General features: G+C 42.5%; 1 protein-coding gene across 2 annotated transcripts in view; it reads right to left on the reverse strand.

Annotated features, from left to right (window-relative positions):
• plxnd1 (plexin D1) overlaps positions 1-24,732 on the reverse strand; it is a 124,787-nt gene that overhangs the window by 88,116 nt on the left and 11,939 nt on the right. For both annotated transcript variants that reach the window (XM_036947420.1, XM_036947419.1), the window contains exons 4-9: positions 24,473-24,573; positions 17,601-17,730; positions 14,925-15,102; positions 14,707-14,815; positions 3,635-3,734; positions 1,739-1,837 (exon numbers count right to left, since the gene is read on the reverse strand). In XM_036947420.1, the coding sequence (XP_036803315.1) occupies positions 1,739-1,837; positions 3,635-3,734; positions 14,707-14,815; positions 14,925-15,102; positions 17,601-17,730; positions 24,473-24,573 (717 nt within the window). The remainder of the gene's footprint in view (positions 1-1,738; positions 1,838-3,634; positions 3,735-14,706; positions 14,816-14,924; positions 15,103-17,600; positions 17,731-24,472; positions 24,574-24,732) is intronic.

Below are 24,732 nucleotides of genomic sequence, written 5' to 3' on the forward strand. Positions count from 1 at the left end.
GAAGGCTGCCGCAGTCTGACATCACCCAGGAAAACAGGGGTTTGCGGAAACACATTTTGGGATAGATATTTTGCCTTTAGAAATGTTGCTAGGTCTTTATTTTCCCCATCCTAGCTTGATTGACAGTCTGTTTCTGCTTCAGCCGACTGCTTTGCAATTGGATGGATCCATGCCAAACATTGGCAAGACAACATTGGTTAGACAACATTGGCAAGAAAGCTACAGCAGCAACAGCCTGGCACCAAGGTTACTCCATGTTTTCACATAGTTAGTCATGTTTGTATTGGAGATTGGAGATGTGTCTTTGTTCAGAGGATGTGCTTGTTCTAGTTCCATTATCAGCATAGTAGCTGTTCCATCTAGTTGAGCTAGATACCCATTAGTCGAGCAGGGTTGATCTTCCTGGGTTCATTCTATACATGTACGAACACTATGTAGGGAATAGGGTGTCAACTGAGACATAATAACAGGGACCTGGCTGGGAGAACTGTGTCCCCCTGAACAACTCTGGTAACCATTGACAACCCTGGGAGGGGAAGAATGCAAAACATCTAAATAGAACAGGATAATTGTCCCTGCCAGGCAGAAATTCAGAATCATGTATAATTCATATTCATCATATTCATCAAAATCTGGATGGTAAAGTGTGTGTGTGTGTGCGTGTGTGTGTGACTCTCTATCACAATATAAATCCAGTGGGAGAGTGTGTGAAAGGGCACAGGGTTATAGTTACGACTGACCAGACCTGGCAACTAGTCAGGGATGGAATGTCACATGCTAACAGACAGAGTCAGACCCTCATCACAGATACAATATCAGCTTCTGGCTCACATTCAATATGTTGAGGCTAGGATTGGGGTTATACAGACTGATCTGAAATCAGTGTCTGAAGGTACAAAATGTACAAAAGTAGAAAGATAGGGTGAATAGTACTAAAGATTGCTATATGTTCTTTGAATGTCTCCATATGTCTGTAAATGACTGTATACATACTGAGAGATAAGACATCACAGAACCTGTCAACCTAACTGAATGATCGGCTATGAAAAGCCAACTGACATTTACTCCTGAGGTGCTGACCTGTTGTACCCTCTACAACCACTGTGATTATTATTATTTGACCCTGCTGGTCATCTATGAACGTTTGAACATCTTGGCCATCTTCTGTTATAATCTCCACCCAGCACAGCCAGAAGAGGACTAGGCACCCCTCGGAGCCTGGTTCCTCTCTAGGTTTCTTCCTAGGTTCCTGTCTCTCTAGGGAGTTTTTCCTAGCCAGCGTGCTTCTACGTCTGCATTGCTTGCTGTTTGGGGTTTTAGACTGGGTTTCTGTACAGCACTTTGTGACATCGGCTGATGTAAAAAGGGCTTTATAAATACATTTGATTGATTGATTGAACCTGGTGGGAACAGAGCTATGAGGTGAGAACCTGGTGGGAACAGTCAGCTACGAGGTGAGAACCTGGTGGGAACAGAGCTATGAGGTGAGAACCTGGTGGGAACAGACAGCTACGAGGTGAGAACCTGGTGGGAACAGACAGCTACGAGGTATAATTTTGGTTCTAACCTCTCCCACACAGTCACTGCAGCTGTCTCAGCTCACTCCCAAAGAGCAACCATTTAGGGATTGATGACTATGATTCCCACCAATCTCCCTCTAAGACCAAGAGTTACTTTAGTCCTATCCGGCTGTACCACATTTAGGATAATATCTAACAAGGGTAAGGGTATACTGTACCTGCTCCACGTTGCTTAGCGACAGGGTAAAGTCTTGGGTTATCCCTGAGGGTGATGGTGGAACATCCTTGGCCACAAGGCTTGGACAAGAAGCAGAATTCTGGAGGACAGGAGGTGACACAAACACTCATGGGTTAAAGAAAACAACGTAAAAAACCTGTCCTGTTTATGTGGCTGAGAGGAGGAGGAGGAAAGAAGAGGGTGAAGTTCTGCTCTGCTCAGAGGGAAACAACAACATCCTAAAGTGGAGGGGCAGTGAGACACACCAGATGGCAAAGATGGCGGAATGATGGCAGAATGGGGCTCCAAGCAGAAGACCTGAACTCAGACTTTATTTCTGACCATCTTTACAGAACCTCATATCGGACTTTTACTTCGATTAAGATAGGACTTTTTTTCCGATTAAGATAGGAATATTATTTTTATGAAGATATTACTTTTATTTTTCAGTCAGGACATTTATTGTCATGGTATGGCCCGACTAACTCACTCAGACTCACCTAACCACACTCCTCCAGTTGAGTACATCAGTCTCTCTGGACCCAATCAGACCCTCTCCTTTCAGAAACAGCTGCCTGTGAGTGGGGCTCCTAATAGTGGCAGAGGGACTTAGCTGTGTGTTAACACTCTTGGCTCTAACACCAAAGGCAGTAGAAGACTGGGGTGGCTGGCTGTACCACAGCGGTGATGCTGTCAGGGCATAGGTATGCTCTGAGGAGGTGAGGAGTGTCTAGGGGGGCTGTGATAGCTATAATGAACTTAACGAGCTTGTCTTGTCGTAACATAACAATACTTAAAGGGATAGGGGTTCTCATCACAATTAAAGCTTGTCAGATGTTTTTCTCTAAAGAGGTCTGAAAAAAAGAGGTTTAATATTGAGCTCAGTCTTCAATGACAGATTTTGACCATTTTGAAAACATCATTACTAACATTCATTTTCTGATCAAAGCACACTCGGGCACAGTACACACTAACTGGACACCACAGCATTGTACATAAGACAGGAAAAACTGTGAAACAGTGAACCCATTCTTCAACACACTGGCTCCAGTGGGCCTATCAAAAGCCACCACGATGAAGAACTGGGAGAGAGAGTTTTGGAAAGGTCAGAGAGGCTTTAACACGGCCCATTATCTCGTTGGGAGTATGTTAACCATGTCTCCCGAGGTTTTATGGGCTGTTTTAAAAATGGCTGACAACAGTAAGATAGCTTTGACCTGGTATGACCACATGACTTGCCGGGCTGTTACAAGGCCAAATGAGAATGGACTGAGATCATCATAGAAGCTTGTGATTGGTTGCCACTGATCTAGGGTTTAGTTGAAGGCTTCCCCTCTAATGTTTAAAGGGGCAATCTTCCGTTGCTACATCTAGTTTTGGACTTATAAATGAATGATATGTACCCATTGATTCTTGAAGAATATAATGTAGAAATGCCTCATGAGCTTAGTTCAACTGTTGTACCCCATCAGAACCCAAAATATAAGCTTGTTTAACCTCAATGTTTGTAAACAAAGTATTTTCATTGAACCTTTATTTAACTAGGCAAGTCAGTTAAGAACAAATTCTTACTTACAATGACGGCCTACCCCGGCCAAACCCGATATGCAAACAAACACTGTATCAACACATGATTAAAACTATAATGTTGACATCATGGATGGTCAGACTTGTATCCACAGCTTTGTTTATGCATTTGAGAGTGGTTACATTTCTTCAGTCCCACACTTCATCGTTTTACTTAAACAATGGCGGGATGCCGTTTTGTTATTGTTTCAACTGCGGATTGCCCCTTTAAGGTCAGGGCTAGTGAGGAACTGAATCATGCTTATTAATGCTACTTCTAATCTAGCCAGTATGTCTGATTGGAGTGGTTTAACACAGAGGGGTAACTCACCTCTAGCAGGCTGGGTTTGGAGTCGTCTTTAGTGGAGAGGCAAGAGTGGCTGTTTTGGTCCCAGTAACATCTCCACCTGGTGCTTAGACAGCTGATACACCTGAAACACAGGACAACACACATAGATAACAATTAGACCATCTGACACGGGCCAAACACACACAGATGAGACCTGGAGCCTGTAGTAAACACTCAAACAAACCCAGTGGACAAATCAGTGGACGAAGCAACATGCAAGGTCAAACATGGTTACACTGGCACAGAGAGAAGATACTAAACAGAGAGCTCCACTATTCATTAGGGCCTATGTAGTCAGGAATCCCGGAGGGAGCTCTATGTGTGTGTGTGCGTGCGTGCGTGCATGTGTACGTGATTGCGCGTGTGTGTATGTGTGTACTGTGTGTGTGTGTTTGTGCGTGTTTGTGTGTGTGTCTTCCCAGATAGCAGCCCAAATTGGAACACCTCCACTGTGTGTGTCTCTATTGCCTGCGGGTGGAAGACAGATGTTCCAACACCTGGAGTGACAGCCCCTCCAGTGATTCCCTGTCTGTCTCCATACAACCATACAACCATGGGAGAAGGGGTGCAGCTTGCCGATTATGATTGGAGAGATGGAGGGGTTTGCAGGAACGTGGAGTGGTGTGTCTGTGTTAGACTTGGGCGGTAAGCCGTATATACTGTATACCGGGATATTTGGAAATAGCCACGAGATGTTTTTTTAACCAGTTGCATCTCTAGGGGCGCTATTTCATTTTTGGATAAAAAACGTTCCCGTTTTAAGCGCGATATTTTGTCACGAAAAGATGCTCGACTATGCATATTCTTGACAGTTTTGGAAAGAAAACACTCTGAAGTTTCAGAATCTGCAAAGATTTTGTCTGTAAATGCCCCAGAACTCATTCTACAGGCGAAACCAAGATGATACATCAAACAGGAAATGAGCAGAATTTCTGAAGCTCTGTTTTCTAATGTCTCCTTATATGGCTGTGAATGCGACAGGAATAAGCTTAGACCTTCTGCCGTTTCCCCAAGATTTCGGCAGCATTGTGACGTATTTGTAGGCATATCATTGGAAGATTGGCCATAAGAGACTACATTTTCCAGGGGTCCGCCCGGTGTCCTTTGTCTAAATTTGTGCGTAATCTTCAGGTGCGGGCATTTTCTCCTGGGATTCAGGAGAGAAAGCACACTTCCACGAACGATATATCATTGAAGAGATATGTGAAAAACACCTTGAGGATTGATTCTAAACAACGTTTGCCATGTTTTCAGTCGATATTATGGAGTTAATTTGGAAAAAAGTTTGCGTTTTGAGGACTGAATTTTCGTTTTTTTTTGGTAGCCAAATGTGATGTACAAAACGGAGCTATTTCTAATACACAAAGAATATTTTTGGAAAAACTGAGCATCTGCTATCTAACTGAGAGTCTCCTCATTGAAAACATCTGAAGTTCTTCAAAGGTAAATTATTTTATTTGAAGGCTTTTATGTTTTTGTTGAAATGTTGCGTGCTGGATGCTAACGCTAATGCTAACGCTAAATGCTAACGCTAAATGCTACGCTAGCTAGCTACTTTTACACAAATTATTGTTTTCCTATGGTTGAGAAGCATATTTTGAAAATCTGAGATGACAGTGTTGTTTACAAAAGGCTAAGCTTGAGAGATGGCATATTTATTTCATTTCATTTGCGATTTTCATGAATAGTTAACGTTGTGTTATGCTAATGAGCTTGCTGATAGATTTACACAATCCTGGATACAGGGGTTTTTTCATAGCTAAACGTGACGCAGAAAACGGAGCGATTTGTCCTAAACAAATAATCTTTCAGGAAAAACTGAACATTTGCTATCTGAGAGTCTCCTCATTGAAAACATCTGAAGTTCTTCAAAGGTAAATTATTTTATTTGAATGCTTTTCTGTTTTTTTGTGTAAATGTTGCCAGCTGAATGCTAATGCTAAATGCTACGCTAAATGCTACGTTAGCCATCAATACTGTTACACAAATGCTTGTTTTGCAATGGTTGAGAAGCATATTTTGAAAATCTGAGATGACAGTTGTTAACAAAAGGCTAAGCTTGAGATCTAGCATATTTATTTCATTTCATTTGCGATTTTCATGAATAGTTAACGTTGCGTTATGGTAATGAGCTTGAGTCTGTATTCACGATCCCGGATCCGAGATGGGGAGATCAGAAAGGTTAATACCGTCAATACCGTTGAAACTATTTATTTTGAGTTTTTTCTACATCTGAATATTTGTAGCTACTTTTTTGCAAAGACCTTAAACCAATTTGTGCAATATGTTAGGAGATAAAGAAGATTGCTTTCTTAATTTCACCTGTCACATCATTTTTCATTGTTTACAAGCACACAACGACGAGAGACCGGAGCCTTGTGAATCACTCACTGTTGTGCAGCACAAGCCAGGGGATTTAGTTACAGTATGGAATTCAAAACTAAATGTTTGCCAGCTAGATATCTTATAACTATTATGTTAACTGTCTAAAATGTGCTAAATGCTCTGCAGTTGTGCATTTGGTTTGCTAATTTAGTAGCTAGTTAGCTATCTAGCTAAGTGGTTAGCTTCTTCCAAAATCAAGCTTCGCTTGGTAGCAGCAGAGAATCCCCTCCTGGATCAAGAGCCTTGCTGTCTAATATTTGTTTTGTGTGTGCAGAAAACTGTGAGTAGCATTTTTGAGTTACTTGTATAACTTTATGAGCTGGGATTTCAGTCCTGCAAATAGTTTAGGTCAGAGACTGTATAAAGTGTTTGCAATGTGCTTGTTAGCATTTAGTTAGCATTCTCTATGGAATTTTACATGTACTTGCTATCATTTATAACCTTAAGATTACAGAGGCTTAGTGGGGTTTGAATATAGCACCTCTTGTGTTCAGAGCAGGTATTACCGAATATCCTGGTATGACAATCTGGATGCGTCCCAAGCCTAGTGAGTTTTCTGGTGGGGTGGAGGTGATTAGAAGCAGACAACCCACTTCAGGGACTCTTATTTATTTATTTATTTATTTTTCACTAAATGTCTCACTCACAAACACACAGAAACACACACAACACACCCACACACAAACACTCTTTCTAGCTTCTTGTCCTTTCTTGCTTGTCCTATAGAGCCATCCTGAACCCCCCACCGCTGACCCTCACACACAGAATGAACATACCACACACACTGAACACACAGGTGAGCTTTTACTCTCAGGGCCTCTCAGTGAGCACTGTGGTTAAACACACACTCTCAATCATGTCTCTGTCAAGGAGAACGCGAGAATAGACATTATTAAATGGGGAAGGGGCAGAGGGAGGAATGAGAGACACAGAGGGATAGTGAGGAGGGAGACAAAGGCTGAAAAAAATGGGGAAAGTGTGTGAGAGAGTGAAAAGATAGAAAGTGGGGAGTGTGTAAAGAGCGAAAGAGAAAGAGATAGAGAGAGAGAGAGAGAGTTGTTTGGTCTGAGAGGAATGCTCCCCATTAGCGCCTCACCTAGAAACCACATCGACCCGGCTGTGAAAGAGCACTCTCAACACACACATACACACACACCATTCTGAATACAAACACACACACAGTACCATTTCAAAACAGATGCAAGACCCACAGAACCAGGCTTCAGTCCAAACGCAGTTTGAAATAAGCCCGTATCCGGTTACAGTGTTATGGTGAAATTCTAGTGGACACAGAGAGCCTCTCTCAGTCTTTCTGGAGTTAAGAGAGAGAGCAACTTTTATTTATTTTATTTAACCTTTATTTAACTAGGCAAATCAATTAAGAACAAATTCTTATTTACAATGATGGCCTACCCCAGCCAATCCCTCCCCTAACCAGGACGACACTTGGTCAACTGTGCGCCACCCTATGGGACTCCCGATCACGGCCGGTTGTGATAGAGCCCAGGATCGAAGTCGGGTCTGTAGTGACGCCTTTAGCACTGCGATGCAGTGCCTTAGACCACTGCACCACTCAGGATCCCACAGCTTGAAGTGATTAAATGTGGATAGAGTCTAATCTAATCTGCAGTCTTCATTTAGCAGCCCTGTGCTCTTCATGTGAGAATGGCACTTAGGGCATTATCACCTTCAGCAATACTTCACACTATCAGACCCCACTGTGGACCTCAGAGGCATAAAAGAACACACACACATATTCACCTACTTACATACACATGTATACACACACACAAGTCCATTTTCACACCACTAAACCAATTTGACAAGTGAGCCAAATTAACAAACCCTAAGTTAGCCTTTGAATGCATACACATACACAGTCATTTATAGGTAAACACATACTGTATATTATACTCAAGTCTACTTTCACACCTCCAAAGCGACATGATAAGTGTGCAAGAGGGACACATCCAAATAGTTAACAGATCTGATCAGCATTTACACACACACGCGCACACATGCACACACACACAAACACACTGATCCAGAGATCTGCTCATGAGATAAGGCAGATCCCGAAACATGGTCAAATACGCAAATAGGAAACCAGCTGGCTGTCCTCCAGAACAGAGAAGCCTCTCTCTCTCATTTCAATTCAAAGGGCTTTATTGGCATGGGAAACATATGTTTACATTACCAAAGTAAGTGAAATAGATAATATACAAAAGTGAAATCAATAATAAAAATGAACAGTAAACATTACATTCACAAAAGTTTCATAGGAAAAAATACATTTAAAATGTAATATTATGGCTATAGTGCATTCGGAATGTATTCAGACCCCTTGACATTTTTCCACATTTTGTTACGTTACAGCCTTATTCTAAAATCTACACGCAATAACTCATAACGACAAAGTAAAAACAGGTTTTTAGAAAACAGAAATATTCCATTTACATACGTATTGAAATCACTTACTCAGTACTTTATTGAAGCACATTTGGCAGGGATCACAGCCTTGAGTCTTCTTGGGTGTGATGCTACAAGCTTGGCACACCTGTATTTGGAGAGTTTCTTCCATTCTTCTCTGCAGATCCCTTCAATCTCTGTCAGGTTGGATGGGGAGCGTCGCTGCACAGCTATTTTCAGGTGTCTCCAGAGATGTTCAATCGGGTTTAAGTCCGGGCTCTGACTGGGCCACTCAAGGACATTCAGAGACTTGATCCGAAGCCTGCGTTGTCAACAGGGTCATTGTCCTGTTGGAAGGTAAACCTTCGCCTCAGTCTGAGGTCCTGAGCCTCTGGAGCAGGTTTTCATTAAGGATCTCCCTGTACTTTTCTCTGTTCATTTTTCCCTTGATCCTGACTAGTCTCCCAGTCCCTGACGCTGAAAAACATCCCCACAGCATGACGCTGCCACCACTGTGCTTCACCGTAGAGATGGTGCCAGGTTTCCTCCAGACGTGACGCTTGGCATTCAGGCCAAAGACTTCAATCTTGGTTTCATCAGAACAGAGAATCTTGTTTCTCATAGTCTGAGAGTCCTTAGGTGCCTCTTGGCAAACTCCAAGCAGGCTGTCATGTTCCTTTTACTGAGGAGTGGCTTACGTCTGGCCACTCTACCATAAAGGCCTGATTGGTGGAGTGCTGCAGAGATGGTTGTCCTTCTCTGGAGCTCTGTCAGAGTGACTATCGGATTCTTGGTCACCTCCCTGACCAAGGCCCTTTATTTTTTATTTTAATTTTATCTTTATTTAACTAGGCAAGTCAGTTAAGAACAAATTCTTATTTTCAATGACGGCCTAGGAACACAATGACGGCCCTGTTCAGGGGCAGAACGACAGATTTGTACCTTGTCAGCTCGGGGGTTTGAACTTGCAACCTTCCGGTTACTAGTCCACTAGGCTACCTTGCCGCCCTTCTCCCCCGATTGCTCAGTTTGGCCAGGAGGCCAGCTCTAGGAAGTGTCTTGGTGGTTCCAAACTTCTTCCAGTTAATAATGGGGGAGGCCACTGTGTTCTTGGGGACGTTCAATGCTGCAGAAATGTTTTGGTACCCTTCCCCAGATCTGTGCCACGACACAATCCTGTCTCGGAGCTCCAAGGATGATTCCTTCCACCTCATGGATTGGTTTATGCTCTGACATACACTGTCAACTGTGGAACCTTATATAGACAGGTGTGTGCCTTTCCAAATCATGTCCAATCAATTGAATTTACCACAAGTGGACTACAACCAAGTTGTAGAAACATCTCAAGGATGATCAATGGAAACAGGATGCACCAATTCAAGTCTCATAGCAAAGGGTCTGAATACTTATAAGTTATTTCTGTTTTATATTTTTAATACATTTGCAAACATTTCAATAAACCTCTTTTTGCTTTGTCATTATGGGGTATTGTGTGTATATTGATGAGGAGTTTTATTTTTATTTAATCCATTTTAAAATAAGGTTGTAATGTAATAAAATGTGGAAAAAGTCAAAGGGATTTGATGCTTTCGGAATGCACTCCATGTACAGTGTTATAACGATGTGAAAATTGTTAAAGTAGAAAAGGGAAAATAAATAAATGTAAATATGGGATGTATTTACAGTGGTGTTTGTTTGTTCTTCACTGGTTGCCCTTTTCTTGTGGCAACAGGTCTTGCTGCTGTGATGGCCAATCGCCCAATCGATATGGGAGTTGTTCAAAATTGGATTTATTTTGTGAATTCTTTGAGGGTCTGTGTAATCTGAGGGAGATATGTGTCTCTAATATGGTCATACATTTGGCAGGAGGTTAGGAAGTGTAGCTCAGTTTCCTCCTCATTTTGTGGGCAGTTTCTCTCCTGCCTCTGTGGTCAGCAGTCACGCTGGCTACGGACATACAGACCATACAGGCCACAGCCTCCACATGAAAAAACATCAACAGAACCAACCAAAGCTCCTACTTACAATTTCCTTACTTTTGCTTCCACAGTATATTAATTTCACATTCCACATAAAGCCTCGACTAGGCTGAATTTAAACTATGCTAATAGACATAGAATAACATTTAACCAACATCACCCTCACTGAGTACAGAGGGTAAACTATTCAATTCAATAAACTATATTTAATCCCAATAAACAAATGTTGCTAGGCAACATACAACATGAGAGATACTGTACAGCCAACCAACAACATACAGTACAACACAAATATAAACAGCACAGCTCCCCACTGTGACACCGATACTGGTTTCTTTAGCTCTGCCGCCCATTCTGATTGTTGCTCTATGTGCGATGAGAATGCCATTGAGACAATAAATGACATTTGGCCGACATTTGAGTGATGCTAGGGACTTGGCAGAGAACTCTGCTCAAGGACGGGGCTGTTTGATTGCCTCAAATCTCACACTTATGATCCAGCTATTTCAAATCAAATCAAATTGTATTTGTCACATGCGCCGAATACAAAAGGTTTAGACCTTACTGTGCTATGCTTACTTACAACAATAATTTGTATATGTAGGTAGGGGAAAAGTGAGACTTTTTGACCTGTTTAAAGGTCTTGCTCACATAGGCTACAGCGGGCGTGATCACACAGTTGTCCAGAACAGCTGGTGCTTTCATGCATGCTTCTTGCCTCGAAGCGAGCATAGAAGGTATTTAGCCCATCTGGTAGGCTCACGTCACTGGGCAGCTCGCGGCTGGGTTTCCCTTTGTAGTACGTAATAGTTTACAAGTCCTGCCACATCCAATACTTTTTGTATTGACACTTTGCCTGTTTGATGGTTCGTCTGAGGGCATAGCGGGATTTATTATAAGTGTCGGATTGGTGTCCCGCTCCTTGAAAACGGCAGCTCTAACCTGTAATCCACGGCTTATGGTTGGGATATGTACGTACAGTCCCTGTGGGACGACGTAATTCATGCACTTATTGATGAAGCAGGTGACTGAGGGGGTATACTCCTCAATGCCTCATTCGATGAATCCCGGAACATATTCCAGTCTGTGCTAGCAAAACAGTCCTGTAGCACGGCATCCATGCCATCTGACCACTTCCATATTGAGCGAGTCACTGGTATTTCTTGCTTTAGTATTTGCTTGTAAGCAGGAATCAGGAGGATATAATTATGGTCAGAGTTTCCAAATGGAGGGCAAGGGATAGCTTTGTATGCGTGTGTAGAGTGTGTGTGGAGTAAAGTTGGTCTAGAGTTTTTTTTTCTCTTGTTGCATATGTGATATGCTGGTAGAAATTAGGTATAACAGATTATGCATTAGGGGGCGCTATTAAAATTTTTGGATGAAAAATGTTCCCGTTTTAAACAAGATATTTTGTCACGAAAAGATGCTTGACTATGCATATAATTGACAGCTTTGGAAAGAAAACACTGACGTTTCCAAATCTGCAAAGATATTATCTGTGAGTGCCACAGAACTGATGCTACAGGTGAAACCAAGATGACATTTCAAACAGGAAATGCCCCAGATTTTGAATGCGCTTTGTTCCAATGTCTCCTTATATGGCTGTGAATGCGCAAGGAATGGGCCTACACTTTCTGTCATTTCCCCAAGGTGTCTGCAGCATTGTGACGTATTTGTAGGCATATCAATGGAAGATTGACCATAAGAGACTACATTTACCAGGTGTCCGCTCTGTGTCCCCCGTTGAAATTATTGCGTAATCTCCAGCTGCATGCATTTTCCCATGTGTTTTAGAGGAGAAACCAAACTTCCACAAATGATATATAATCGAATAGATATGTGAAAAACACCTTGAGGATTGATTCTAAACAACGTTTGCCATGTTTCTGTCGATATTATGGAGTTAATTTGGAAAAAAGTTTGACGTTATAATGACTGAATTTTCAGGTTTTTTTCTTGGCCAAACGTGATGAACAAAACGGAGGGGTTTCTCCTACACAAATAATATTTTTGGAAAAACTGAACATTTGCTATCTAACTGAGAGTCTCCTCATTGAAAACATCTGAAGTTCTTCAAAGGTAAATTATTTTATTTGAATGCTTTTCTTGTTTTTGTGAAAATGTTGCCTGCTGAATGCTAGGCTTAATGCTATGCTAGCTATCAATACTCTTACACAAATGCTTGTTTAGCTATGGTTGAAAAGCATATTTTGAAAATCTGAGATGACAGTGTTCTAACAAAAGGCTAAGCTTGAGAGCCAATATATTTATTTCATTTCATTTGCGATTTTCATGAATAGTTAAAACCTGTTAGGGCTAGGCTGAATACTGCCCCCTTTGGAGGAATTGCGTGCCCATAGTAAACTGAAAAAAAATCTGTCCAAAATTGCTAATATATGCATATAATTATTATTGGATAGAAAACACTCTAAAGCTTCTAAAACCGTTAGAATTATGTCTGTAAGTATAGCAGAACTCACAGGGCAGGCAATCTCCCAAACTAGTTTTGGGATCATGAAAGTTGGGGCAACTTTGACGCCATCGCCCCCACCCTTCCCAACCAGCTATGGATCTGGGGACACTTTCTATGTCTTCCACTAGATGTCCTCATTCAGTACAGCGTTTAATTGTTCAAATCCCTTTGGGAGGGAATTGAGTGCGTGTCGCGAGAAAATACCTGTGCATTAGGGCGCGAATTGGACACAGTCATTCCTTTGTTCCAGCTCTCCTGAGAAGAAGTAACATTGACCGGTTGAATTGAGAATTGTTTTGTACGTTTAGAACATCCTAAAGCTTGATTCTGCACTTAGTTTGACCAGTTTAGTCGACATATAATATGTAATTTTGAAGTTTTGATGCACAACTTTTCGGGACCAGAGGAAATTTTGGGTGCATTTCAGCTGAAACTGCTAGCAGATGCTAATACAAAGACACACGACTTGAAACCAAACGATGTTTTGGGTAAGTATGACCCCTTCCACTACATTCTGAACGAAGACCATCAAAGGTAAGGGAATATTTATGTTGTAATTTTGTGTTTCTGTTGACTCCAACATAGCGGAGAAATATTGCTTATGTCTGAGCGCCGTCTCAGATTATTGAATAGTGAGCGATTTCTGTAACGTTAAAAATAAATGTGACAAAGCGATTGCATTAAGAAGCAGTGTATCTTTCTAACTATATATAGAACATGTATATTTAGTCAAAGTTTATGATGTCTATTTATGTTATCTTGCGGCACTATCTATAATTTCTCCAGACATTTTTGAGTATTTTCTGAACAAAATGGTCTTTGTCTTGTCTTTGTTTCGGTTGTGGTCTAATATAAATATGTGGTGTGTTTTCGCCGTAAAACATATCTGACATGCTGGGTAGATGAACAAGGTGTTTATCTTTCATTTGAGGTATTGGACTTGTTAATGTGTGGAGGTTAAATATTTCTAAGAATATTTTTGCATTGCCTGCGCCACGGTTTGAGCTGAACGGGGGGGGCTTTAACAGGTGTTGCGTTATGCTAATGAGCTTGAGGCTATACTTAAGATCCCGGATACGGGATTGCTCGTCGCTAGAGGTTAAAGTCCCTGGCTACTAGGAGCACCGCTTCTGGATGAGCATTTTCTTGTTTGCTTATGGCCTTATACAGCTAGTTGAGTGCGGTCTTAGTGCCAGCATCGGTTTGTGGTGGTAAATTTATGGCTATGAAAAGTATAGATGAAAACTCTCTTGGTAGATAGCGTGGTTTACAGCATATCATGAGGTACCTCTACAGTACCTCAGTCGGGCAATAGCTCGAGACTACCTTAATATTAGACATTGCGCACCAGCTGTTATTGACAAACAGACACACACACCCACTCCTCGTCTTACCGGACGTAGATGTTCTGTCCTGCCGATGCACGGAAAACCTAGCCAACTGTATATTATCTGTGTCGCCATTCATCCACAACTCGGTGAAGCATAAGATATTACAGTTTTTATTGTCCCGTTGGTAGGATAGTCTTGAACGGAGCTCATCCAGTTTATTCCACAGTGATTGCACGTTGGCTAATAGAATGGATGGTAGAGGCGGGTTACCCACTCGCCAATTAATTCTCACAAGGCACCCTGTATTTCCTTCTTTTCTTCATGCAAGTGACGGGGCTTTGGGCCTTGTGTGTGTGTGTGTTCATTGTAACTGGGTTTAACTTAGGAAGATTTGGCAAGTGTTAGTGGATAACACAGGGAGATGGTGGAACAAATCTAAGAGAAACCCAGGATGACTCATAGATTTGAAACACTCACGCAATCTTGGGGTGTATCGCTCCTGTCCTCTCGCAATCATAGATGAGGAAGGTCCCCGAAACCACAGACGTGCCATTCACCTTAATCGCCACAGGAACCATCAGGTGATCTGTCACAACAACATATAACATGGAGACATATTCGGCATATCTCAGGATCAGGGGTGATGTCACTGGATGAAATCCAACTAGTGTTCTACCAGTACATGTAACCCTTACCTCTGCCAGGGGGGATGTGGGGATACCTCTCCCGGGGCAGGAGGGGGCAGGTCTGAATCTGGGCGGGGCCATAGTCCAGGTGCACAGTGGCAACGGTGGCAACGCCCAATCCGTAGTCACATTCTACCCGGGAACCAACCAGGTCAGGGACACTACCGTTTATCAGAATCCCCACATCCTGTTGGAGAGAAGGAAGGGTGAGGGGGATGAAGGGAAGGAGAGAGGGGACGAGAGAGAGAAAACATTGTCTTCAAATGACAGATGGCACAATAAACTTGCATCCAAATATACTGTTACGTGAGAAGAGACATGAGAGACATAACACTGAGGAACAAAACAGTGTCATATAGCAGGACTGCATTGCCTGTAAATCTCACTGATCTATTTCAATATGTGCGAGAAAAACAGAGGGGGAAGAGGGGGACAAGAGGTGGAAGAGGGGGAGAAGAGGTAGAATAGGGGGAAGAGGGGGAGAAGGGGGGAAGGGGAAAGAGGGGGAAGGGGATAGAGATGGAGAGGAAGATGACATAGCTATAGATACAGTAGTTGGAGAGGCCACTGACGTTATGGTAACATGCTACACTGAACTGCACTCTATTGTCTTTGGAATTGATCTCTTCCTGGCTGTGGCCCTTACTTCCTCTTTCCTGCCTGCTGTTTCCTGTTTGGGGAGACGGCAGGGGGCCCAGCTCTTGTGGCTCTGAGTGATGACTGTGAATTGGACAGCTGCTGGACCTATCACAGCCTACCTGACTTACATACCCAACACAGTGCTGTGTGTGAGCCTGATAATGTACCTAGTGTACGTACAACTGAGAAGGATGATAACTTCACAACTCAATACTATAATAATAATAATTTTACACTACTGCTACTCTCTGTTCATCATATATGCATAGTTACTTTAAAACTTCTAGAGAGATCCGTTAGATCCATCTAACGGGATCGATATGACAACAGCCAGTGAAAGTGCAGGGCGCCAAATTCAAAACAACAGAAATCTCATAATTAAAATTCCTCAAACATACAAGTATTTTACACCATTTTAAAGATAAACTTGCTGTTAATTCCACCACAGTGTCCGATTTCAAAAAGGCTTTACGACGAAAGCACACCAAACGATTATGTTAGGTCAGTATCTAGTCACAGAAAAACACAGCCATTTTTCCAGCCAAAGAAAGGAGTCACAAAAAGCAGAAATAGAGGTCAAATTAATCACTAACCTTTGATGATCTTCATCAGATGACACTCATAGGACTTCAAGTTACACAATACATGTATGTTTTGTTCGATAAAGTTCATATTTATATCCAAAAATCTCAGTTTACATTGGCGCGTTACGTTCAGTAATGTTTTGCTTCCAAAACATCCGGGGATTTTGCAGAGATCCACATCAATTTACAGAAATACTCATCATAAATGTTGATGAAAATACAAGTGTTACGCGGGGAACTTTAGATAAACTTCTCCTTAATGCAACCGCAGTGTCAGATTTCAAAAAAGCTTTACCGAGCACACCATGCAATAATCTGAGTATGGTGCTCAGACACAAAAACAAGCCATACAGATATCCGCCATTTTGTGGAGTCAGTAAAAGTCAGAAATAGCGTTATAAATATTCACTTACCTTTGATGATCTTCATCAGAATGCACTCCCAGGAATCCATAAAGTCCATAATTTATGTCCAAATACCTCCTTTTTGTTCGCGCCTTGAGTTCACAAATCCAAATTCACAACGTGCAGGTCAGACGAAAAGTAAAATAAATCCATTACAGTTCGTAGAAACATGTCAAACGATGTATAGAATCAATCTTTAGGATGTTTTTAACATAAATCTTCAATAATGTTTCAACCGGAGAATTCCTTTGTCTTTAGAAATGCAATGGAACGCAGCTACCTCTCACGGGAGCGAGCCTGAATGAGCTCATGGCACTCTGCCAGACCTGTTACTCAATCAGCTCTCATTCCCCCCTCCATCACAGTAGAAGCATCAAACAACGTTCTAAAGACTGTTGACATCTAGTGGAAGCCTTAGAAAGTGCAATCGGACCAAATTTACACTGTATCTTGGATAGGCAAAGGGTTGAAAAACTACAAACCTCAGATTTCCCACTTCCTGGTTGGATTCTTTCTCAGGTTTTTGCCTGCCATATGAGTTCTGTTATACTCACAGACATCATTCAAACAGTTTTAGAAACGCCAGAGTGTTTTCTATCCAAATCTACTAATAATATGCATATCTTAGCTTCTGGACCTGAGTTGTAGGCAGTTTACTCTGGGCACCTTCCTCATCCAAGCTACTCAATACTGCCGCACAGCCATAAGAAGTTTTAACCATACCTACATACTACCTCAATAAGCCTCACAAACCGGTGTCTGTATATAGCCTTGCTACTGTAATTTTCAAATGTCTTTTTACTGTTGTTTTATTTCTTTACTTAACCCCCCCCCCCCCCCCCCCCCCCCCCACACACACACACATACCTTTTTTCGCACTATTGGTTAGAGCCTTTAAGTAAGCATTTCACTGTAAGGTCCTGTTGTATTTGGCGCACGTGACAAATAAACTTTGATTTGACTTGAAACTTCACAATATTTGCTAAAGTTTCTGTTTGAACTGATAAACGTACTGATGTAGGACATAGGAAAACCAGTTATTATGCAATGTCTGGTACCTTGATGTCAGCGGAGAGGCTAATCTCTTGGGGGGTGAGGGTCATGGAGGGGCACTGCTGGGGACCCTCACCCATTCCGATCCAGGAGCGCACCATCAGCCCCCCGGAACACTCCCTCTGGATGGAACACCTGCACACAGGGTATATAGTGAGCACATTGGTCAAGAAGTATGAATTGAAGCCAACTTCCCTGATCATTTATGTTTATAATCACCCTATGGGAAGAAAGACAGTGAGATATCGTATAGTGAAAGCCATTCATAGCCAGACTACAGTCTAGCAGTACTTCTCAAATGAGCTCCTCTGTGGACCTAATAACAATAAAGCTCCACATTGCAAACGTTGTTTACTCAGTTTTCCCACTTCATCTGCTCTCCAGTCAGTGTTCCGGTCTGTTGCACAGAGTATCAGATTCTCATCATCTCATTGTGTCACATGTGTCACAGTTCTGGACTATCAGTCAGTTCAGCACACACAACACACATACTCATGTTCCCATGACAACCTGCCCCTCCAGCACCTAGATCAGGGGCCAGTTGATCTAATTAAAAAGCTACCAGGCCAAGTCTTTATTTATTCATATGTGTGTGTGTACTTCTGTGTCTATCTGTGCATACATATGTATGAGAGACAGACTGTGAGAAAGTGGGAGCGATCAGGCAAGGTAGGCTCATATTATGACTACTGTTTGACTAATAACGAGCACAGCTAGTACTCCTGCAGTGCAGAATAGAGCAGAGCAAGAACACAACAACCTTAAAGTATAGATAAAGTGGACTAGAGCAACCACAGACAATAAAACAGCAGTTTGAAGTGATAATCACCATGTAATGACTTTAGCACCCATACTTTCCTTTGACACTTTAACAAGTATGTTCTAAAATAGGTATGCGCAAATGAGTGAGTGTGCAGACGTGTGGATGCATGTAAATGTGCCTGTTTGTGTGTATGTTTGCATGTGTGTGTGTTTCGCTGCATGCGTGAGTGAATGTCCAGATTTCAGTCCCCTACTGTCGCTGACGGACCAGGATGAGCCATGAGGTCAGCAGCTCTTCTAGGAATAGAACAGAATGTATCTGCAATCTCACATAAAACCCCTTACATACCCACAAACACAAAGAAGTACATTTAAATGTATACACACATCCGCTGGCTTGCTCACACACACCTATTTTACACACACATACACACATGTACAGTATGTACACTGAGAAGCTATGATGCTGACCAGGAAAGTCAGGCAGTAACTAAGTGACCAGTGAGTTGTCTCCCTCTGTCTAATCCAGTGAGGCATCAGAATGGACTTTTCTTACCTCCCTTCCTTACCTCCCTTCCTTCCCTTCCTCTACCATTCCAGTGTTTTACTTGCTATATTGTATTTACTTTGCCACCATGGCCTTTTTGCCTTTACCTCCCTTATCTCACCTCATTTGCTCACATCGTATATAGACTTGTTTATACTGTATTATTGACTGTATGTTTGTTTTACTCCATGTGTAACTCTGTGTCGTTGTATGTGTCGAACTGCTTTGCTTTATCTTGGTCAGTTCACAGTTGTAAATTAGAACTGGTTCTCAACTTGCCTACCTGGTTAAATAAAGGTGAAATAAATAAATAAAAAAATAAAGAGGAAACCTTCATGCCCGGGGCTGCTCAGGAAAAGTGTGGTGTATATATATTACTGTTTGAAATTGATTCTAAAATCCATTCACAACTTATCTGTCAACTCTAACACACTCATATACTGATACATAAACAACTCCCTCCCTCTCTAAAACACACACACACACACACACACACACACACACACACACACACACACACACACACACACACACACACACACACACACACACACACACACACACACACACACACACTAGCAGCAGTATTACTCATCACCTGTCAAAAGCATGCAGGTTTTAAAAGGTAACACACAGCTCCTTAAGAAAAACAGAGTTAACAAAAGCTGCTAAAATATGAGTTGAGAGGAGAAGCTCATTCCTCACTAGATATGTCTGGGATGTGATAAGGAAGATGCGTGTTGATGAGAAGAATATTAAACATCTTAAAACATAGATCTCTCTCACACCCACACACAGACAGATATACAGAGAGACCCATACAGAGACAGATATACAGAGAGACCTATACACAGACAGATACAGTGCCTTGCGAAAGTATTCGGCCCCCTTGAACTTTGCGACCTTTTGCCACATTTCAGGCTTCAAACATAAAGATATAAAACTGTATTTTTTTGTGAAGAATCAACAACAAGTGGGACACAATCATGAAGTGGAACGACATTTATTGGATATTTCATATTACTTTTTTAATAAATCAAAAACTGAAAAATTGGGCGTGCAAAATTATTCAGCCCCCTTAAGTTAATACTTTGTAGCGCCACCTTTTGCTGCGATTACAGCTGTAAGTCGCTTGGGGTATGTCTCTATCAGTTTTGCACATCGAGAGACTGACATTTTTTCCCATTCCTCCTTGCAAAACAGCTCGAGCTCAGTGAGGTTGGATGGAGAGCATTTGTGAACAGCAGTTTTCAGTTCTTTCCACAGATTCTCGATTGGATTCAGGTCTGGACTTTGACTTGGCCATTCTAACACCTGGATATGTTTATTTTTGAACCATTCCATTGTAGATTTTGCTTTATGTTTTGGATCATTGTCTTGTTGGAAGACAAATCTCTGTCCCAGTCTCAGGTCTTTTGCAGACTCCATCAGGTTTTCTTCCAGAATGGTCCTGTATTTGGCTCCATCCATCTTCCCATCCATTTTAACCATCTTCCCTGTCCCTGCTGAAGAAAAGCAGGCCCAAACCATGATGCTGCCACCACCATGTTTGACAGTGGGGATGGTGTGATCAGGGTGATGAGCTGTGTTGCTTTTACGCCAAACATAACATCTTGCATTGTTGCCAAAAAGTTCAATTTTGGTTTCATCTGACCAGAGCACCTTCTTCCACATGTTTGGTGTGTCTCCCAGGTGGCTTGTGGCAAACTTTAAACAACACTTTTTATGGATATCTTTAAGAAATGGCTTTCTTCTTGCCACTCTTCCATAAAGGCCAGATTTGTGCAATATACGACTGATTGTTGTCCTATGGACAGAGTCTCCCACCTCAGCTGTAGATCTCTGCAGTTCATCCAGAGTGATCATGGGCCTCTTGGCTGCATCTCTGATCAGTCTTCTCCTTGTATGAGCTGAAAGTTTAGAGGGACGGCCAGGTCTTGGTAGATTTGCCGTGGTCTGATACTCCTTCCATTTCAACATTATCGCTTGCACAGTGCTCCTTGGGATGTTTAAAGCTTGGGAAATATTTTTGTATCCAAATCCGGCTTTAAACTTCTTCACAACAGTATCTCCGACCTGCCTGGTGTGTTCCTTGTTCTTCATGATGCTCTCTGCGCTTTTAACGGACCTCTGAGACTATCACAGTGCAGGTGCATTTATACGGAGACTTGATTACACACAGGTGGATTGTATTTATCATCATTCGTCCTTTAGGTCAACATTGGATCATTCAGAGATCCTCACTGAACTTCTGGAGAGAGTTTGCTGCACTGAAAGTAAAGGGGCTGTATAATTTTGCACGCCCAATTATTCAGTTTTTGATTTGTTAAAAAAGTTTGAAATATCCAATAAATGTCGTTCCACTTCATGATTGTGTCCCACTTGTTGTTGAAAAAATACAGTTTTATATCTTTATGTTTGAAGCCTGAAATGTGGCTAAAGGTCGCAAAGTTCAAGGGGGCCGAATACTAGCGCAAGACACTGTATATAGAGAGACCCATACACAGACCGATATACAGAGAGACCCACACATAGACAGATATACAGAGAGACCCACACACAGACAGATATACAGAGAGACCCATACACAGACAGATACAGAGAGACCCACACACAGACAGATATACAGAGAGACCCACACACAGACATATACAGTGGGGCAAAAAAGTATTTAGTCAGCCACCAATTGTGCAAGTTGTCCCACTTAAAAAGATGAGAGAGGCCTGTAATTGTCATCATAGGTACACTTCAACTATGATAGACAAATTGAGAAAAAAAATCCTGAAATTCACATTGTAGGATTTTTAATGAATTTATTTGCAAATTATGGTGGAAAATAAGTATCTGGTCAATAACAAAACTTTATCTCAATACTTTGTTATATACCCTTTGTTGGCAATGACAGAGGTCAAACGTTTTCTGTAAGTCTTCACAAGGTTTTCACACACTGTTGCTGGTATTTTGGCCCATTCCTCCATGCAGATCTCCTCTAGAACAGTGATGTTTTGGGGCTGTTGCTGGGCAACACAGACTTTCAACTCCCTCCAAAGATTTTCTATGGGGTTGAGATCTGGAGACTGGCTAGGCCACTCCATGGCCTTGAAATGCTTCTTACGAAGCCACTCCTTCGTTGCCCGGGCGGTGTGTTTGGGATCAATGTCATGCTGAAAGACCCAGCCACGTTTCATCTTCAATGCCCTTGCTGATGGAAGGAGGTTTTCACTCAAAATCTCACGATACATGGCCCCATTCATTCTTTCCTTTACACGGATCAGTCGTCCTGGTCCCTTTGCAGAAAAACAGCCCCAAAGCATGATGTTTCCACCCCATGCTTCACTGTAGGTATGGTGTTCTTTGGATGCAACTCATCATTCTTTGTCCTCCAAACACGACGAGTTGAGTTTTTACCAAAAAGTTATATTTTGGTTTCATCTGACCATATGACATTCTCCCAATCTTCTTCTGGATCATGCAAATGCTCTCTAGCAAACTTCAGACGGGCCTGGACATGTACTGGTTTAAGCAGGGGGACACGTCTGGCACTGCAGGATTTGAGTCCCTGGCGGCGTAGTGTGTTACTGATGGTAGGCTTTGTTACTTTGGTCCCAGCTCTCTGCAGGTCATTCACTAGGTCCCCCCGTGTGGGTCTGGGATTTTTGCCCACTGTTCTTGTGATCATTTTGACCCCACGGGGTGAGATCTTGCGTGGAGCCCCAGATTGGGGGAGATTATCAGTGGTCTTGTATGTCTTCCATTTCCTAATAATTGCTCCCACAGTTGATTTCTTCAAACCAAGCTGCTTACCTATTGCAGATTCAGTCTTCCCAGCCTGGTGCAGGTCTACAATTTTGTTTCTGGTGTCCTTTGACAGCTCTTTGGTCTTGGCCATAGTGGAGTTTGGAGTGTGACTGTTTGAGGTTGTGGACAGGTGTCTTTTATACTGATAACAAGTTCAAACAGGTGCCATTAATACAGGTAACAAGTGGAGGACAGAGGAGCCTCTTAAAGAAGAAGTTACAGGTCAGTGAGAGCCAGAAATCTTGCTTGTTTGTAGGTGACCAAATACTTATTTTCCACCATAATTTGCAAATAAATTCATTAAAAATCCTACAATGTGATTTTCTGGATTCTTTTTCTCATTTTGTCTGTAATAGTTGAAGTGTACCTATGATGAAAATTACAGGCCTTCTATAACACACACACATACAGAGAGATACAAAGGCATAGAGACAGTCCTGACGCACGCACGCACGCACACACACACACGCGCGCACACACACACACACACACACACACACACACACACAGAGAGACGGGCAGATTCTCCAATGATGAGATAATCCTTCAGCTCCCATTATGTTTGAGTGTGAGTGTCAGAGAGGTGACAGAGAGGACCCATCCACCCACAGACACCAACCCCTGATGCCCTGATAACAGCCCCCTTTGCTCGAGCCCTACCACCAGTAGCAGCCCAGGGTGACCTCCCAAACACACCACCATACACACGCTGATGACATCAGTGCCCCGGACTCACACACACACGTCACACTGATATGCGCATAAATACACACTTGACATTTTCTTCTCAAAGGAGCCAGTGTGCGATCTCCCTCCCACCACCATCATCACAATCAACACGCCTTTGTAGAGGTAGAGTGAAAGAGGCAGAGAGAGAGAGAGAGAGAGGGAGAGGGGAGAGAGAGAGATAGAGAGGGAGGGAGAGATAGAGAGATAGATAGAGAGAGCAAAGAGAGGAGAAGAGAACACAAAGAGAGAAGGATGACCAGATTTAAGAGAGACATGAGGATAAGAGTGTAGAAGAAAACATTAACTAACAGTTACCAAATAAAAAAGTAATAACAGACAGGGAGAAAGGGATAAATATAAGATAAATAAAGAGAGGCGAGAGGGAGATGAGAGATGGACAGATGGTGTTAGTCTGTCTCTGTGTTGCTGTCTCTCTGCTCAGTCCTCAAATCTCTCCTCATCCCAATTCTCTCACTCTTTCCCTCATCCCCATTCTCTCGCTCTCTCCCTCATCCCCATTCTCTCCCTCTTTCCCTCATCCCCATTCTCTCGCTCTCTCCCTCATCCCCATTCTCTCCCTCCCTCGGTGCTCCCTGGCCATGTCAGCCAAGCACATAACTAACCCCCTTTCTCATCTGTTGATCTGCTTTTATCACCCAGCCTTAACCAACATAGCCCTCAGGGAGGGAGGGAGGGAGGGAGGGAGGGAGGGAGGGAGGGAGAGAGGGAGAGAGGGAGAGAGGGAGAGAGGGAGAGAGGGAGAGAGGGAGAGAGAGAGAGAGAGAGAGAGAGAGAGAGAGAGAGAGAGAGAGAGAGAGAGAGAGAGAGAGAGAGAGAGAGAGAGAGAGAGAGAGAGAGAGAGAGAGAGAGAGAGAGAGAGAGAGAGAGAGCAAAGAGAGAGAGAGAGACCCACATCACTGACAGAGGCATATTTATCATAGTATACTCTCACTCCTTTCACAGTAAGTACCTTAAAACTTTACACGGGTAAACTTTGCACACTTCATGAGGTAAATTCAGATTCACAATAAATGTAAATACCTGCTCTCAAGCGTGCACCAGCCACAGTGGGCGTCGCCGGCACCCAAACAGTCACTGCAGGATCTGTACTGGCCACATGCTGCTACCTTCACCCTCAGGAGCTGTGGACAGAACCATATATACACACACTCAACAAACCATACATAAAACACTGAGCATAACAAACATTAAGAACACCTTCCTAATATTGAGTTGTACAGGGCATGGACTCTACAAGTTGTTGGCCCATGTGCACTCCAATGCTTCCCACAGTTGTGTCA

The sequence above is a fragment of the Oncorhynchus mykiss genome, chromosome 16 (genome assembly GCF_013265735.2).
Source record: "Oncorhynchus mykiss isolate Arlee chromosome 16, USDA_OmykA_1.1, whole genome shotgun sequence".
Classification (NCBI taxonomy): Eukaryota; Metazoa; Chordata; class Actinopteri; order Salmoniformes; family Salmonidae; genus Oncorhynchus; species Oncorhynchus mykiss.